Source organism: Maylandia zebra, linkage group LG13, assembly GCF_041146795.1.
Source record: "Maylandia zebra isolate NMK-2024a linkage group LG13, Mzebra_GT3a, whole genome shotgun sequence".
NCBI lineage: Eukaryota > Metazoa > Chordata > Actinopteri > Cichliformes > Cichlidae > Maylandia > Maylandia zebra.
The window spans coordinates 17445904-17461860 of NC_135179.1; the positions used below are offsets into that span (position 1 = coordinate 17445904).

The following is a 15957-nucleotide window of genomic DNA, read 5'->3' on the forward strand; positions in this document are numbered from 1 at the left end:
CTCCCTCAATTACTGCGAGAAGGGGAGGGCGTGTAACGATCCAGGACCCATTTTAGACTGCAGCGGTTGTCTCGTCTCGTTTCCTCAGAAACACAAAGACTTTTTTCCCCCTCTCTTGGCCTTTCCTGTATTTTGCTCTAGGCAGAAATACTGACAGTGAAGGCAGACCCAAGTGGTCTGAAACAGCCAACGCTGCAACTAAAATCAATACTTACATCATTACAGACACAGATATCGTGCCCTCAAACAGATGACACTGAAAGTGCAATTATGGTTTAGATAAAATAAGGCAGCTGAAGGTTATATGGACCAAATCAAAGATAATTAGTAGGATGACAGGATTTGTAAAATAATTCTATCGAACCTTAAAGACAGAGCAGATGCATAATACTCTGAACTAGAGGAGGGAGTTATTTGCTGTATAATACTATAACAACAAGAAATATTTAGGAATTCATGCAGATAGCAGGAGACTATGTAAAGCTACAGAGTGGGATCACCAAGTGCTGGGGCGCAAAGTGGTTCCCAACACTCTGCTGACTCAGTAACTACAGTGCAAACCTCCGCTGGCACTGACATTAGTACAAAAACTGTGCGGCAGAAGCTTCATGGCATAAGTTTCCACTGTCAAGCAGCTCCTGTAGATGTGATGTGTAGGTGACCAGTACTTTGTCTATATAGTCTAAGATGCATAAATCAAGTTATATTGATATGAATGAGATGTTATTGCCTGAATTCAAATCATATTGTGCTTTTATAAGGTGATAAAGGGAATAAATATATAGACAGTATAAAAGGTGGATTCAGCCCATGGTTGCTGAAGTCCTGTTTTGAAGATCTCTGGCTCTCTTCCACATTTTCTCTTCATTCACCCTCAACTGGTCGAACCAGATGGCTGTTTTTCTCCCCCCACTGTCGCCAAGTGCTTGCTCATAGGGAATGGTCTGACTGTTTGCAGTTTTCCCTGTATTATTATGGGGGTTTACCTGGCAATATAAAGCACCTTCAGGTGACTGTTGTGGTAATTTAGCCTTATATAAAAAAAACCAAATGGAATTCGACTGAAAGATGAAATTGAGTGTTTCTGCTATTGCCTTGCGTCTGACTGTGAAAACGCACACTCATTGGATAATGACTTGTGATTAACAGTCTATTAGCCAGTAAACATGTGTTTTCATAGCACAGATAAGCCTCCAGTTTTAAAACATAATATAATGAAGATTTACAAATTCAAATGAATTTTTATTCAATATGATCAAAAAATGAGTGACTGAGGCCATAAACTCAGATCAACAGTGTTTACAAAGGTCAGATCAGAAAGCCGCTCTTTCGTAGACTTCTACAGGACCAGAAGTCTTTTTTTTTTCTCAACTACAGCTATCGCCATCTGGTGGCTTTCAGATCGAATGGAGGCTTTAAGGCACTTCTACATTGTTTCACAGTCTACACATAAATGTTACCAATGGGTCATTTTAACCTGTTAGCAGCTAGTTGCTAGGCAATGTCATGGCATCATGGTATCAGATACAGATAAGAACCATCAGGGGTCAAAGATGTACCTGTGTGCCCATTTTGATTGTTCAACTCCTGAACATGAAAGAGTTGTTTGTGGGCAGATTTTGTGTGTTATGCTAAGATTATTCCATTTTAATAATATCCATTTTCCACCTTTGAATTTCTTTTTCTCCACAGCAAGTTCATTTATTTTCCAATTTATTTTGACAAACACCACCATGACGAGCGATGAACTAGTCACTCTGGTGAGTCAAACTGGAGCGGGAATCCATTAAACGCCTAAAATGAATACAAATGTTGATATTTGGCAGCAGTATATCAATAAAGCAAGAGGCAGCGTATACAATAAACTGAAAAATTTATTTGTTCCATCTGAAAATGACCAGCAATTAGAGCCCATGTAGATAGCAGAGAATGTCAAAATTCATAGCACTAAATGTTCATGTTCTGCAAAGAATATGGGAACTCATTATAAGGTATTACCGAACCAACGCCTTCAGTGTGTCAGGCAACAACCCTAAGGTATTGCAAATGTCACTAATGAGGAGAAGGGCCTCATGGAAATAGGGGAAAATTGAGTTGAGGTATTGTCTGGACAGTGTTCAGGATATACAGAGGCACTTACTGTCCAAACATGAAGTTGCAAAGCATGTAATAAAATCTAATTATACCAGCCATTCTCACCTATAAACAATATGTCAACTTTCTAGCCACTATCAAATGGGGGAAAAATACTTGGAAAAAATGCCTATCCGATTCAATTAGCTACCTGTTCATAGTCATCATGTCATAACTTTTCACACTCAGACAAGTTTTGCTTTTTGTAATAGTTTCTTATGTTCTGTTATACACAAAACTTTGCTTTGTGTCATAATTCATATGTCATCCACAGTTCTTGTCCTGTTTCACATAAATTCTTCTTTCTTGTTACCAATACTCAAAACAAAACATTGGGCAGGAAAACACAACAGTAAAAATCATTTTCAATTCAGATAAACTTCTAAATACACTTCCGGAAAAACAACAGCCACTATAAACAGAAGACGTGACTTAGATAAATGTAACCACATCTGTAATAGGATAAACCAGATCAATGGCGTAGTAGCTCATCCAGGTAGAGATCCATCACAATTCACAGGTTACTGCTCATAAAATGAGAAACAAAATTTGGTTGAAAGCCTATTAGGCGATCATTGAGTGCAATAGGAAGGAATAGAGAATCATGTGAATTATGGATGAGGGATGCTTCACTGTGACATAAAATCATCGGTCATTAAGCCGAATTCGTTTTAAAAAATAGTTTTTATTCTTTTAAGGTGGAAAATTACGTTCTCTCCATTTAGGTAGATCTTAAAAAGAAAGTAAGTAAGAAAGTAAGATATTTAGACTGGCAGTTTACTTTAACCTGCTATATCTTTACAATGTCAGCTGTCACCTACACTTCACACCTGTTATGTTCGGAGCAAAAGCACAACAGCACATCATTGTTATACGTTTAGGCTATAAAGTTGCATGACTTCCTTTTTTTTTAGAACAAATAAAGTGACACTTCAAGTTATGAGAAGCCAGTGACACACAGACAAGCAGACAAGTGTTCACTTTAAAACAGTCTATTATAACAATTTGTTTCCATTAGCTAACCCATGCTTTCTTAACACACCACTGGTTTTGAGTAGGTTGTAAGAAAGAACTCCAATTTAACACTCCTACTGGGATCTCCCTCCCACGCATGGGGTATAACATGGAGAAAGATCCTCAGCCCACAGCCCCATCCTCAAATCGATAACATGATATTTGCAGTTACACCACAAACTGCAATATAACAACTAAAAACAAATGACAAACCGTGGCTCCATTCATACAGAAATCAGTTCATTGTTTTTCCAACCACTGCAGCCAAGGTAAATTTCGACACTGAATGTGCAAGAAACAATATGAACAGAAAGTAAGTAAAAACAAAACAATTCATCTATTAAGGGTTTTCAAGGCAGTAGTGCCCCCTGATGGATGTTAGTTTAATTTGAATGGTAGGATCATTAAAAACAGAGTCGCTCAAAACAATCACACTGAGGCAGATAGCTGAAATTTATAAGAAAAAACCTATTACTGATATGTATTATAGATACTGAGGGACGGATTTGATCCTCAGTTATAGGGTAGAACAGCAACAGGGTTCAATCACCTTAGACGTCCTCTGTCCTGCTCTAAATAAAGGCTTACAAAGCAACATTGTGGGCACTAAAGGGGAAAACCTTTTTTTGTATAAAATACTAATAACAGCAGGCTGCTGGTGATTTCTTTTGTTTTGTGTGCTTTCACCTGTAGAAGTTGATCTCAGGATAATTGCCATACTCGGACTTGCGGGAGTTGCGTCGAGGGAATGTGCAGAAGAAGGCGTTGGCCAAAAGACAGGCTATTTGCTCCTGAGAAAGGGTCAGAGACTGATTCATCCTTGACTTAAGTAAAGGAATTGGCTGTAAATAGAGAAAAAAACAGAAAAATCAAAAAATCCAATCAGTGATTTGATGATACAATGCCAATGCTACAGTGACAAAGCAAAAAGTAAGAGAAGGGATTACAGTAACAAAGACAGATGCAGAAAAAAACAGACAAAGTAATATGGGTTTAGTGGTGTAGGCTAAAGAGCTAATGAGGATAGATAATTAGTTTAGCAATCTAGCAAACACTGAGAGTTCCATTAGCTAAATGGGTGGTAGCAATTAAGGTCCCAGTTCTCTTGCTCTCCCCCAGGTTTGTTCAGTCAGGCACACAGGGCCCATCCATCTTCACTGATTAAGGCTAAAGAGCCTCCCAAGGCTGCCCAGTTAGCAGATCAATACCAGCTCTAATAACGCACATATAAATATTAGGCTTGACGCTTAATACTGCCAAACACAGCTGAGAGAGTCAGAAAGCTTCATTATTCAATATCTGCAAATAATGCCCTTTAAAATGGAATTTGTAACAGAAACTCCATCCTCTAGTTAAAGTGGATAATACTTAAACCTCTGCCCCTGGCTCTCAACGTAAACAGGAACTAGAGGGATTCCCCTATCCCGCAGTGGGAGCTGAATTCTCTTTATTAAATTATACTGAAGACTGAAATAGATAACGTGATTACAAAAATACCAATCCTGTAATTCTCAGATAGCTAAAATTGATGACAGAAGAGGGAAACAAGGACAAATGGACATGACATTTAAAAGAACTCTGACATGGATCTCCATGTAATGTGAACTGCAAAAAGGCCTTCTGGGGTTCAAAGCGGCCGATTTCAAACCCACACTACCAATGTGTCTTGCTTGGAACAGGAATACTTGTGGAAATCTAAAGCGATAGACTGCATTTTAAAATTCAGAAGTCCCAACTTAGTGCACCGAATTCACAAAAAGTAAGTGGAGTTTCCTAAGTGCAAAAGCATAGCACATGAAATGGATGGCAGAACATGGACCTCTCCTCTCCCAGTCCTCTTTTCTAATGAAGCAGTTCCTGATATGGACCAAAGAGTTGGATTCATTAGCTGCGAGTTGTAACTCATAAGTTGATGCACCATCTAACCCGTCCTGCTAACTTACCACACTTTTATTCGTCTTCCTGCATACCTTAAACACTGCTACTTTCATTAGTAATGCCTGACCTTTACACATTTCCAAAGCCCTTAAAATAAATAATTTGGTATAAATACAGACAACAACCAAAACCTACCATTGTGCACAGCCGAGGAGCTTTAAGTGCAAGATCAACCATAGCAGGTAGTACGGTATCAAACAGTTGCTGTACCTCACAATGTTCAAGACACTGAAAAGACAAAAAAAAATACATGTAAGCTTAAGTATTGTTAAATGAGATATGTGTCGAGCTGACTGCCTACTTAGGCAGTCAGTTACTCGGAGCCAGCAGTCAGAGTGACTGATTATATGTAAGTTGACATATTGTTTTGTCACACCACAGATTTCTCTTAACAAATGGAGAAAAAAAACCTAACTTTTTGTTATTTATTTAAGAATCAAACCAGTGCTTGTTTTTGTGCTTTACATTTTCTGCTCATTGACTTGAGCATGATTTTGACTTGTTTTTGTCCAAACAAAAAACAAAATCTGTCTTTTTTATGTATAAGTACAAGCTAAGAAGCTACGTCTTCATTTGTTGCACTTTCAACAAATATACTGGAACAACTCATTCATGTAATAAATATGAGTTTTAACATCAATCCATCCATTTTCTTCCCCTTATCTAGTTCAGTGTCCAAGGGGCTGGAGCTTATCACAACTGCCCAAGTGTGAGACACAGGATACATCGTAGCCCGGTCGCCAGTCTGTCACAGAGCTAACAAGGACAGACAACCATACACATGCGAATTCATGCATAGGGCTAATTAAGGCTCAAATTAACCTAAACCCACATATGTCACACATTGTTGATGTGTGTTAAATTTTATAAATAAAATAAAATAAATTTTCCACGCATTGCTTTCCTCATTGAATATTAACAAAAGAAATGATGCACGGGTTTCATGCAATTAAAAAAGAGCCATAAATTATTCCTTGTTTTGTGCATTTGTTGTTCATTTTCCCTCAATTTTAAACGTGCCATTTTTTAAGGTTTAGTATTGTTTTCTTAAGCCCAGGACCCAGGATGTAACTGAAAATCTGAGGATGAGCCAACTGTTTGATTAACTTGACATGGTCTAAAAACAGCTTTACAGCAAGTCAGAGGTCATAAACGTACAACAGTAAGCAATATCTACGCAATTTTCTCTCATATCCAACAATAAAAACTCAAGTTTCAGTTTATTGTTGTTATAGGATGAACTCCCACTACTCAGATATCAATAATACTTAAACTTCAACAGTGAAAAAAAACCACAGAAACAGAAATGCTGCAGAGGCGTTCACTACACAGAACCCTTTTCCAAAGAAACTACCATCAATCTAGGAATGAGCTCGCCACAGCTGAGGCATCCATACTTCAGCTTGAAGCTTACCTCAGCATCCATCTGCAATTCCCCCTAAAATAAACACCCAGTTATTCCATCATACGCCCCAGATTTACAACGCAATCATTTATGAGTGTTTTGGCTTCGAATGTCACTGTCATCAATCACATGCCTTATTCTATCAAGGTAAGCAGGGGAGCTTGTGCTGATTAAATGGATCTTCTGGGAGCAAATGCAAATGACCAATTGTGGAGAGAGTGGCAGGGTGGCTTGATTTTCCACAGGAAGTCTTTGGTGGTTGATTTGGCCAGGGGCATTTATATGGCTGCAGAGCAGGTCTGACTAAATGCTGTCAGGAGTAATGAGCTGGCAGACATCATAAAGCGCTCCTGTGGGACTAATAGATGGTAGCTGGTGATGCGGCAGGATGAGGGCAGAAAGACAACCCCCCCCCCCCTTTTCCACAGCTAGAGCAGCTCACCACAAGGTTAGGGTGGACACACAAACTATACATTTCACATCCATAAATATGACAGACCAAGTTTCATCAGGGCAGTCAGGATTTAGTGCTTCATAGCATAGTGATCGATTAGACATTGATCTTCCATACATTCTAGTCTTTACAAGTCATTTTAATTTTCTGGCAGCTCAACCTTCACAACTCTTGATTTGACTATTTAATTTACAGTTCTTCTAAGGGTGTTTCCCCAATACATTTAGTGTCAAACCCTACATTTCAAGACATTGTTAACAGTGAGAGAGACGGAAGCAAACAAGCAAGCAACAGCGCACAAAAATGAGAGGAACAGCCTTGTTGTCTTGCTGCTATATATATGTTTGTGTACTGAAACATCAGCTGTACTGTACTCCCGGACTGGGTTTGTGCTTAGCCCTCAGACATTCGTCAGAAAATGACACAGTGACAGTTTCATTCGGCAGAGGAGAAACACTAAGACAATTTACAGACAAGCCCTAATTTGGAAACCTCTTTTTTTTTTTTTTTTTTTTACCTAATGGCTATTACATGCTGAGCGGACTGTCAGTCACAGGCCCAGGGGCCACGTATCCCTTCACTATTTTACCTCAGTGATACAAGATGTTGCACCACATTTAATTAGGTTGTATTGGCTTAGAAGTTCAGTGGTTAGCATTCGTAATGACCACAAAAAACAAATATGACACTGAAAACTGTTATATCAATCAGCTGGTTTGGCCACTGTTATAGAATGGCTGACCGTTTGTTTCTTCACGACATTAGAGTGTGCATAACAAATAAATCGCTTTGCATGAAACAGGTCTGCCGTAGAAAGACAGCTGTTAATCATTTCTGCTTAAGTGTTGTCATGAAGGTCTGAATGCTTGATACCAGTCACAGCCAGCAGGTGTGCTGTGCCTACGTCTTTCTATTCAAGAATATTTAGTGGGTGGATTCATCACTTGGCTAACTGTTGCTTATGTCAGCGGTCCCCAACAACCAGGCCACGTACCCGAGTCGTTTGGTATCGGGCTGGAACCAGTCCGTGAGTCATTTGGTACCGGGCTACGAGAGTTGAGGCTCGGGTGTGAAATTTATGGTTTTCAGGGTTTTTATTATTCTTTAAACGTTTTTATCGTTAACTCTGTTTCCCTGGGTCTTTTCCCGTGTCTTATGAATAAATCCTCCTTGTTTTGGGTACCAGCACTGGTTTTATTTTGTTGTATTTATCCACGACACCTTAAAGGCCGGTCTGTGAAAATATTGTCAGAGATAAACCGGTCCGTGGCGCAAAAAGGGTTGGGGACCTCTGGCTTATGTAATCAAATTCTGGTTTCTACTGTGTCATTTAAACACTGGTTTGTCCTTCTCTAGTGAGCGCCGCTTGCCTTTATAAAATGTCTTTGGAACATAAAAATGACAAAAGTGGGGGAATTGCTGTGGTCACGACAGCGAGCAGGCAGTTGGAGTTGCTGATGAAATTGCTTCCGGGAAGACCAACTTACTGCCTGGCCTTACTTAGCATCCTTACAGACTTAATGGGGGCTTTTAATTAAATTGGATTAAGCTATAAAAAGGCTTAGACAGCTATTGATCTGCCAAGCTTTCTGACTTACTAAGAAAATATCTCAGAGAGAAGGAAAAAAACAATTCTGAATGGGCTAAATTTAGCTGAGTAATCCACGATGAGAGGGAACAAGCATTAGGTTTAAATAACAATTTGGCTGGACTGTGCCAGATATCACAAGCACTCACTTAATTCTGAACACTGCATTGTTATAACGATTCTGTTCCTAATTGATATACCCAGGAAGAATTTAGGAATAAAACAAATGCTTCTAAATGCTAAAAGTAGCTATAAAATTAGGCTTCAAATTGAATTTGCTTTGCCATCTATCTTTAGGCTCTTTTGGGTGCTGGTGTAGTTAAAATATAAAGTTTCAGCCTGTGCAGTAGACATAATAAGTAATAAAGATCATACTTTATCTACAATCTCTAAGGAGAGAAACTCTGTAAAAGGGCTGACACTTTAAAAAGTTATCTTGTAAAATTGAATGACAAGAAATCATTGTCCCATATCTAAAAATGTTATCCTCATAACACGAGTGCAATTATAGCCCCTAACTGTCTGGAAAGAGGATAAGAAGTGTTTAAAAGGATAAAGAGGAAGACAATAAAAAAGAAGACATTCCCCTGGTTCACCTGAAACATCTGGTGCTGCTATGCTCTGTGCTCATCTGTCCTAAATGTGCTCCCGGGAGACTCACAGGTACCGTGAGGGGATGACACACACTAATGGGCTTACAGTCAAACAAAGACAAGCAGATTCCCTTTGCGATAACAACTTTACTTTACTATCAGCTTTAGATTCATTCTTCATTAGACTAACATTTAACCAGATAATCATGGTGACTTAAATTTTGCTGGGACTTACAAGTCAACAAGGCTCAATCAGATTCAAATAAATCTTTATGAGTTTTTTTTTCATGGTAAAGATCTTATAAAAGGATTCTTATTTCTGCTATATTCAGCAAACATGTCTGTACAGGACAAGTTGTTGGAATTAAAACATTTTCAGTAGTCCATTAGGAAGTTGTGCTAATATTATGCCTTTTCTTTTGTACAAGACAGGCCCATAAACATCAGGTAACAGTCGTATACTGAACATCGTACCTCTGTACAAAGAAGGTTCAGGGCAGTGAAGTCCCATTTCTTTGCATGGGCTGTGTTATACCTAAGGATTGCATCCTGAAGAGAAGAATGAGAAGTTAGAAGTCAGACTGAAAATGTAACATTTGCGCACAAAAGTACAAATCTGGTTTTATAAATGGTGTAAAATACAACTGATGCAAACTCTGCCACCATGTGGTTGCTTACGGAATACGATTTGTATCTTTGCCATTGCTTTCACAATATAATTGGAAACAAATATGCTCAGAAATTCTTCAATATTATGTAAAACACTTAAAAGCCTACTGTGGTCATTTGTTTGGCAACTCTGGCAACACAAATTTTTTCTGCTTTTTGAAACAGTTTACAGGAGTGTAAGTGTTTCAGGGTTTCAACTGCTTGGTTTCCATATTTTAGGTTTGACTAACCAGTGTCTCTGATCTCTTACCCTCACATCCAGACAACTTTTGAACCCCCTCTGCAAAGCAGTGCGGATCAGGTCCCATCGACTTTGGACGCCATTTCCATCCTACACAACATAAAAAATAAATAAATAAATACAAACTTTTCTTACATCAATGTTCTTGCAGTAACTAACTTTATTGTACTGAAATGGCATGTCTGGATGGAGGGATGCTATACAACTATTATACCTCGGTCTCCATAGGAAACAGATTCTTCTCAGAGCAGGGCATCTTCACTGACAAATCATCCCATGCATCCTTGAACTTGGTAGGGTATGGGACAGGGACTTCTCCCTCCCTGAGGAGATCTGTCTGTAACAGGGAAATAAAAATGCAAGAGGAAAACATGTTCTTTACAGGTTACTGTTGTTTTTAGAGAAATTATGATGAAATTAACCGTTTTCCCTTTGCTCATTAAAAGAATGCCTTTTGGTTTATTTTAAAAGCCCCTGAAAGTTAGAGCACGGCTTGGTAGATAGTGTAAAAAATTAAAGAATAAACTAAAATTTCTATAAAAGCTTATCTTGTATAAGGCATTTTAATTGCCTCACACTAAAGGTAAACGCATAGAAAATAATAATACAAGCATTACATATTTTCAAGTCATACATTTCTTTGATGCGTAATGAACTAAAAGACAACCAGTTTTCAGTGTACACATTAGATCTAATTAAAAAATTAATTACAAATACATTTTCATTCTTGGAATTTAGTGATTGGCAGCATCTAGTTTTTGTGGCAGTGTTTGGTGATGGTAAGAGCAAGTTGTAGCAGTAAAGCAGCACTGACTATGTCCCTGTGGGACAAGCAGTGGAGGATAGTCTGATAGGACTGCTACTGACAAGTGCCCCTCAGGGGATCATGGAGGACGGCTTCACTCGGCCCAGCACTGTCTCTCTCATTCTCATTCACCCTGTCTGCATCTCAAGAGCCATTCTTTACATCATCTTTGCCAATCCTCCCAGTCTTCTTTTCTCTTATATAAACACATTTCATCAAGCGATGATACACACTCACCAGACACTTTATTAGGTACACCTTGCTAGTACTGAGTTGGACCTCCTTTTGCCTTCTGAGTTGCTTTAATTACTGTAGCATTGATTCAACAAGGTGCTGGAAATATTCCTCAAACATTGTGGTCCATGTTGATATAATAGCATCACACAGTTGCTGCGGATTTGTCGGCTGTACAGCCACGATCCAAATCTCCTGTTCCACCACGTCCCAAAGGTGCTCTGTTGAACTGAGATCTGGTGACTGTGGAGGTCATTTGAGTACAATGAACTCATTGTGATGTTCAAGAAATCAGTTTGAGATTATCTGAGCTTTATGACACATTGATGCATGATGCATTATCCTGCTGGAAACAGAAAGATGATAGCCTGTGCACTGGGATCATTCAGAGATAGATAAACTCAGTCAGCAACAACACTCAGGTAGGCTGTCATGTTGAAACAATCCTCAGTTGGTACCAAAGTGTGCCTAGAAAATATCCCATAGACTATTACAACCACCACCAGCCTGGACAGTTAATGCAAGGAAGGATGGAGCCAGGTTTTTATGCAGTTTAATTCAACTTCTGAATCTACCATCAGAATGTCACAGTACAAATCAACACTCATCAGACCAGGCAAAGTCTTTCCAATCTTCTACTGGATCATTTTAGTGAGCCCATGTTAACTGTAGCCTCAGTTTCTTGTTCTTAGCTGACAGGAGTTGCACTTAGTGTGGTCTGTTGCTGCCGTAACCCGTCTGCTTCATGGTTCAACATGTTGTGCATTCAGAGCTGCTCTTCTGCATACTTTGCCTGTAACAACCGGTTATGTGAGTTACTGTTGGCTTCCTATGAGACTGAAGATCTCTGGGCATTTAACTCTGACATGCCCTTATTAGCCAGAGAACCGCCATTCACTGAATATTTTCTCTTTTTCACATTATTCTCTGTAAAACCCAGAGATGCCTGTGTAGGAAAATCCCAATAGATAAGCATAAGTATTAAAAGACTGAAAGAGTGAGACAGTAACAAAGGAAGACATTCCCCTGGTTCACCTGAAACAGCTGGTGCTGCTATGCTCTGTGCACATCTGTCCTAAACCTGCTCTCGAGAGACTCCCAGGTATCGGTGAGGGGATGACACACACTAATAGGCTTACAGCCAAACAAAGAAATGCAGATTCCTTTTGCAATAACAACCTTAGTTTACTATCAGCTTCTGCATCATCCTTTATTAGAATAACATTTGAACAGATAATTATGGTGAGTTAAACAAAATCTGCCTCATAGGTTAACAAGGCTCGGTAGTCAGCAATGTGATTTAAATAAATTGCTTTATTTCTTTAGGAGTCTTTTTTTTCCCAAAGTAATACTTTTGAATTACAAATATTCAAGCATGTTGGATGGAAAACATTTTTTTTAATTCCCCATAGCCTGAAATACACAGAGCAGCCATCAACATTCATGACACGTTCAAATTCACTTAAATAACCTTTCTTCCCATTCTGATGCTTAGTTTGAACTTCAGCAGGTCATCATGAACATATCTGTATTAGCAAATACAAAGATCCACAAAAGAAGAAGTGGCTGTTGACTCACCCTGACTGTGACAGTGTGATGAGGTGCTGATTTCAGGTGGGACAGAGGAGGGGCACACTGGGGTAGTCTGTTCAGCTCATCTATGGGCGTCCCCTGCCATTTTGTCTCAATGTTATGTGATGGCCATGAAACACTATACAGAAAAAAGGCAGAACAGGTAAGCAGACAGCAGATTAACTAAAGGACATTATGAATATAATGGCATTAGGGCACAAAAAAAAAAAAAAAAAAAAAAAGTTGTAGTGAAAATCTTTCCAAGGACCTTTGCAAAATTGCATCTGGCTGGCTTTCAATTAAGTCCTGGCTCATATTAGATGACCCACTGTGGTCTGCTATTTCAGCATCCTCGGATCCGATTGCAGGAAGATGTTCTCTTTCTTTGGTTGAACTTCCTGGATCAGAGTCTTTGATAGTCTGCTGAGATTCCATTACCTGAGCCTTTGCAAAGGCAGAGCGCTCTGCACAAAAACCTCCATCACAATCCTGGTCTGCAGAGTTGTTGAACATGGTTTTACAGACTGGACTATCAGGACTGAGCATCTCCACATCAATGGGGGTACACACTGGGTTTTTGGAACTAAAACTAAGACAGGGATGGAGTTTTGTATTGGTAGTGTGTGCAGCAACACAGGTTGTCTTAGAGGGGTGAGGACCTGGTGAACTGGGCCTCTTAGATTTCTGCCCATTAGAACACTGTGTTGGAGCTGTGTTACTTTTGCTGCACGTGAGCACAGCTTCATCCGTGTCACCTGCAGACCTACAGTCCATCAAATTCTGGGAAGACACATCATCATGCGTGTTCTCTGTTTGTGCACTGTATCCTGTAGCGTCAGACGTTTGTGGTTCAAAACAGAGTTCATCACTTTCATCTGTGAGGTTAGTTTTTGGAGCATCATTCTTTACATCCTCTTGATTAACCTCAGCATTTAAACTGCTGCAAAAAAGAAAGAAAATAAAACATAAAATATACTTTTATCATAATCACACATTTTCCATCAATATCTTCTTTAATTAGCAGTACATTGGAAATTAATCATGCAAGACCAAGCAAACTGTTAACTTGGATACTTTACCTCGTTTGAGAATCCATAACTTCATCCACGTTTAACACGTCATACAAGACTAATCAGAACCAGCTGTATTAGAGAGAAAGAAAGTAAATATGCTGGCACAGTAAGAAAAGGCAGTTTATATACACTCATCATTGGCATGTCAGGGTAATTTGAGGCTTTTAATGGTTTCTTTGAAGTTTTCCAGGGTGGCATGATTGTGCAGCAAGATAATTACTTCAAACAACTGTACATAAGTACAAGTTATGCGGCTGTGTGTTTTCCAGCGTCTGGAAATATACCCAAAGTTTTAGAGAGGAATTGGTAAGGATGTTGTTCAGTGATAACCCTGGAACTACAAAGGCTAAGCCTCCCGTGAAGTGTCGACTACTCGAACGCCAGCATCAACGTCCACATTGACAACGTCCACATTGACAACGTCATGGACTGGAGGAGTATCTCCATATACTTCAACTTCATCTCAAATCAATAGCTAACCAAAAAATAATAAGGGTGTTTATATATTTGAGTTTGTATATATACTTTTGATCAGGTGTGGATTAGAAAAAAAACCAAATTCACTTCATTTTTTGCACCCAATTCTTGTATTTTAAAGCGATTACAGATTTATGTTGTACAGTAGTTAAAAGAACTGTTCAAAGAAATCCTTACAAACCAGAAATAAACATGACATTCAGCCTTCGTAAGCAACAACATAGAAACAATAGAAATACACGGGTCTTGGTATGTATAACTGGACTTCTAATACAGTGAAATACAAACTTTGTTTATTCCTAGTGCCGTTTGGAAGCTACAGTAAGACCTAAATAGGTGTTTTGGTCCACTTATTACATTCTGAGACTTCAGCGAAGATGGTCGTAGGTAGATGTTCACAGTAAGTTACAGATTCAGTTCATTTTACCTGTATATATGTGCATTAATTACAGACAAAGACGGCACACCGCGAAAAAAACGCACAGCTGACAGCTCCAACAAAGCTACGACGAGCTGGCCAAGCATATTTTCTTCATTTGACACGTCACTTTCACGCTAAAACGACAGATTTTTCTTTATCTTACTACCCTGAGCGCACTGCAAAAACACAGCATCTTTAGCTAACTTAGCTTTGATTGGCTATAAATGCTGAAGGTTAGCCTCGATTACTGTAGCTCGGATTAACCTATATAAGCTAACAGTGCGGTCGTCATTCAAATAAAGAAGCGTAACTTACAAGCTTGTTCCTTGTTCGAGGCTTTTAAATATAAACTATTTTTCTCCACATTCACTTCGAGATGCTTCTTCTTCTTCTTGTGGCTTTTAAGGGCGGATAGCACACCAACTTACAAGTGCATTGCCGCCACCTGCTGGACCGGTGTAAATACACGTAATGCTAAGATGGTAAATGAAAGAAATATGTCAATGTGACAATGTGAGGATTTAACTATAAGAAATAAATGTGTAAAATTACATTGCACAGGCCTTCCTGTATTATAAAACAATTAAACGTACAATTAAACAATATAAAATAATATTTGTTAATTTGCAGATTTTTTTCATCTTTATTTCTATAGTAGATATAGCAGAAAAAAAAGATGTTGCATGAATGGCCACAGACGAAGTCTTTATCAGTTGGAAAAGCTGAAACATATACAAAAAATATAATAAAATATGTGCCAACTATGCTCAAATTTATGCCCTGCTTCACATTTTCCAAAGTCTAATGGGTCCAAATGGAGTCTTTACTGGGGTGATTCTTGACCCTGGACCCTAAGGGTTTTAAACCCTTACTTCAGATTAGTATTGAAGTAGTAGTAACTCTGTTTTGACCAAGAATAAAAAGTTGGCTGTTTATCCATTTGTCAGTTTGTGATTTCAAAGAACATAATTTGTGCTGTCATTGTGATATTTGAACCCAAACATGAGTAAAAAGTCAGAGAGCAATGCAGAAGCTGCAGACCTTTTCCTAACTGAAAAGAAGCATGCACAATGCTGTTTCTTCAAGCTAAAACTTAAAGTTTTGGAGCTGGAAGTTTGATGAAGTACATTTTTTCATCATTTTACCAGAGCAAATGTTATTAAGGCTGTCAAATGGTTCTCTGTCACACAAATTTTGTGTGCACAAGCTGGTTATAACTGCCACAGTGATGAGGAAATAAAAATTTGTGCAACGGCTGAAGACCAGGAAAACTGAGACTCTATCAGCAGGGAGGCCTATCACGAACATCCAGTCTACAACTCAACCTGAGAGGAGAGACA

General features: G+C 38.8%; 1 protein-coding gene across 2 annotated transcripts in view; it reads right to left on the reverse strand.

The window, feature by feature from the left end:
* Nucleotides 1–15080, reverse strand: part of parga (poly (ADP-ribose) glycohydrolase a) — a 28295-nt gene extending 13215 nt beyond the window's left edge. The window contains exons 1-9 of one of the 2 annotated variants that reach the window (XM_004551695.6): nucleotides 14933–15080; nucleotides 13726–13788; nucleotides 12915–13583; nucleotides 12653–12785; nucleotides 10250–10372; nucleotides 10045–10125; nucleotides 9600–9674; nucleotides 5221–5313; nucleotides 3835–3989 (exon numbers count right to left, since the gene is read on the reverse strand). In XM_004551695.6, coding sequence (XP_004551752.2) covers nucleotides 3835–3989; nucleotides 5221–5313; nucleotides 9600–9674; nucleotides 10045–10125; nucleotides 10250–10372; nucleotides 12653–12785; nucleotides 12915–13583; nucleotides 13726–13742 — 1346 coding nt within the window. In that variant the 5' untranslated portion in view covers nucleotides 13743–13788; nucleotides 14933–15080. Of the gene's footprint in view, nucleotides 1–3834; nucleotides 3990–5220; nucleotides 5314–9599; nucleotides 9675–10044; nucleotides 10126–10249; nucleotides 10373–12652; nucleotides 12786–12914; nucleotides 13587–13725; nucleotides 13789–14932 lie in introns of both variants that reach the window. The other variant, XM_004551694.6, reaches the window with a different exon arrangement.
* Nucleotides 15081–15957: the final 877 nt, after the last annotated feature.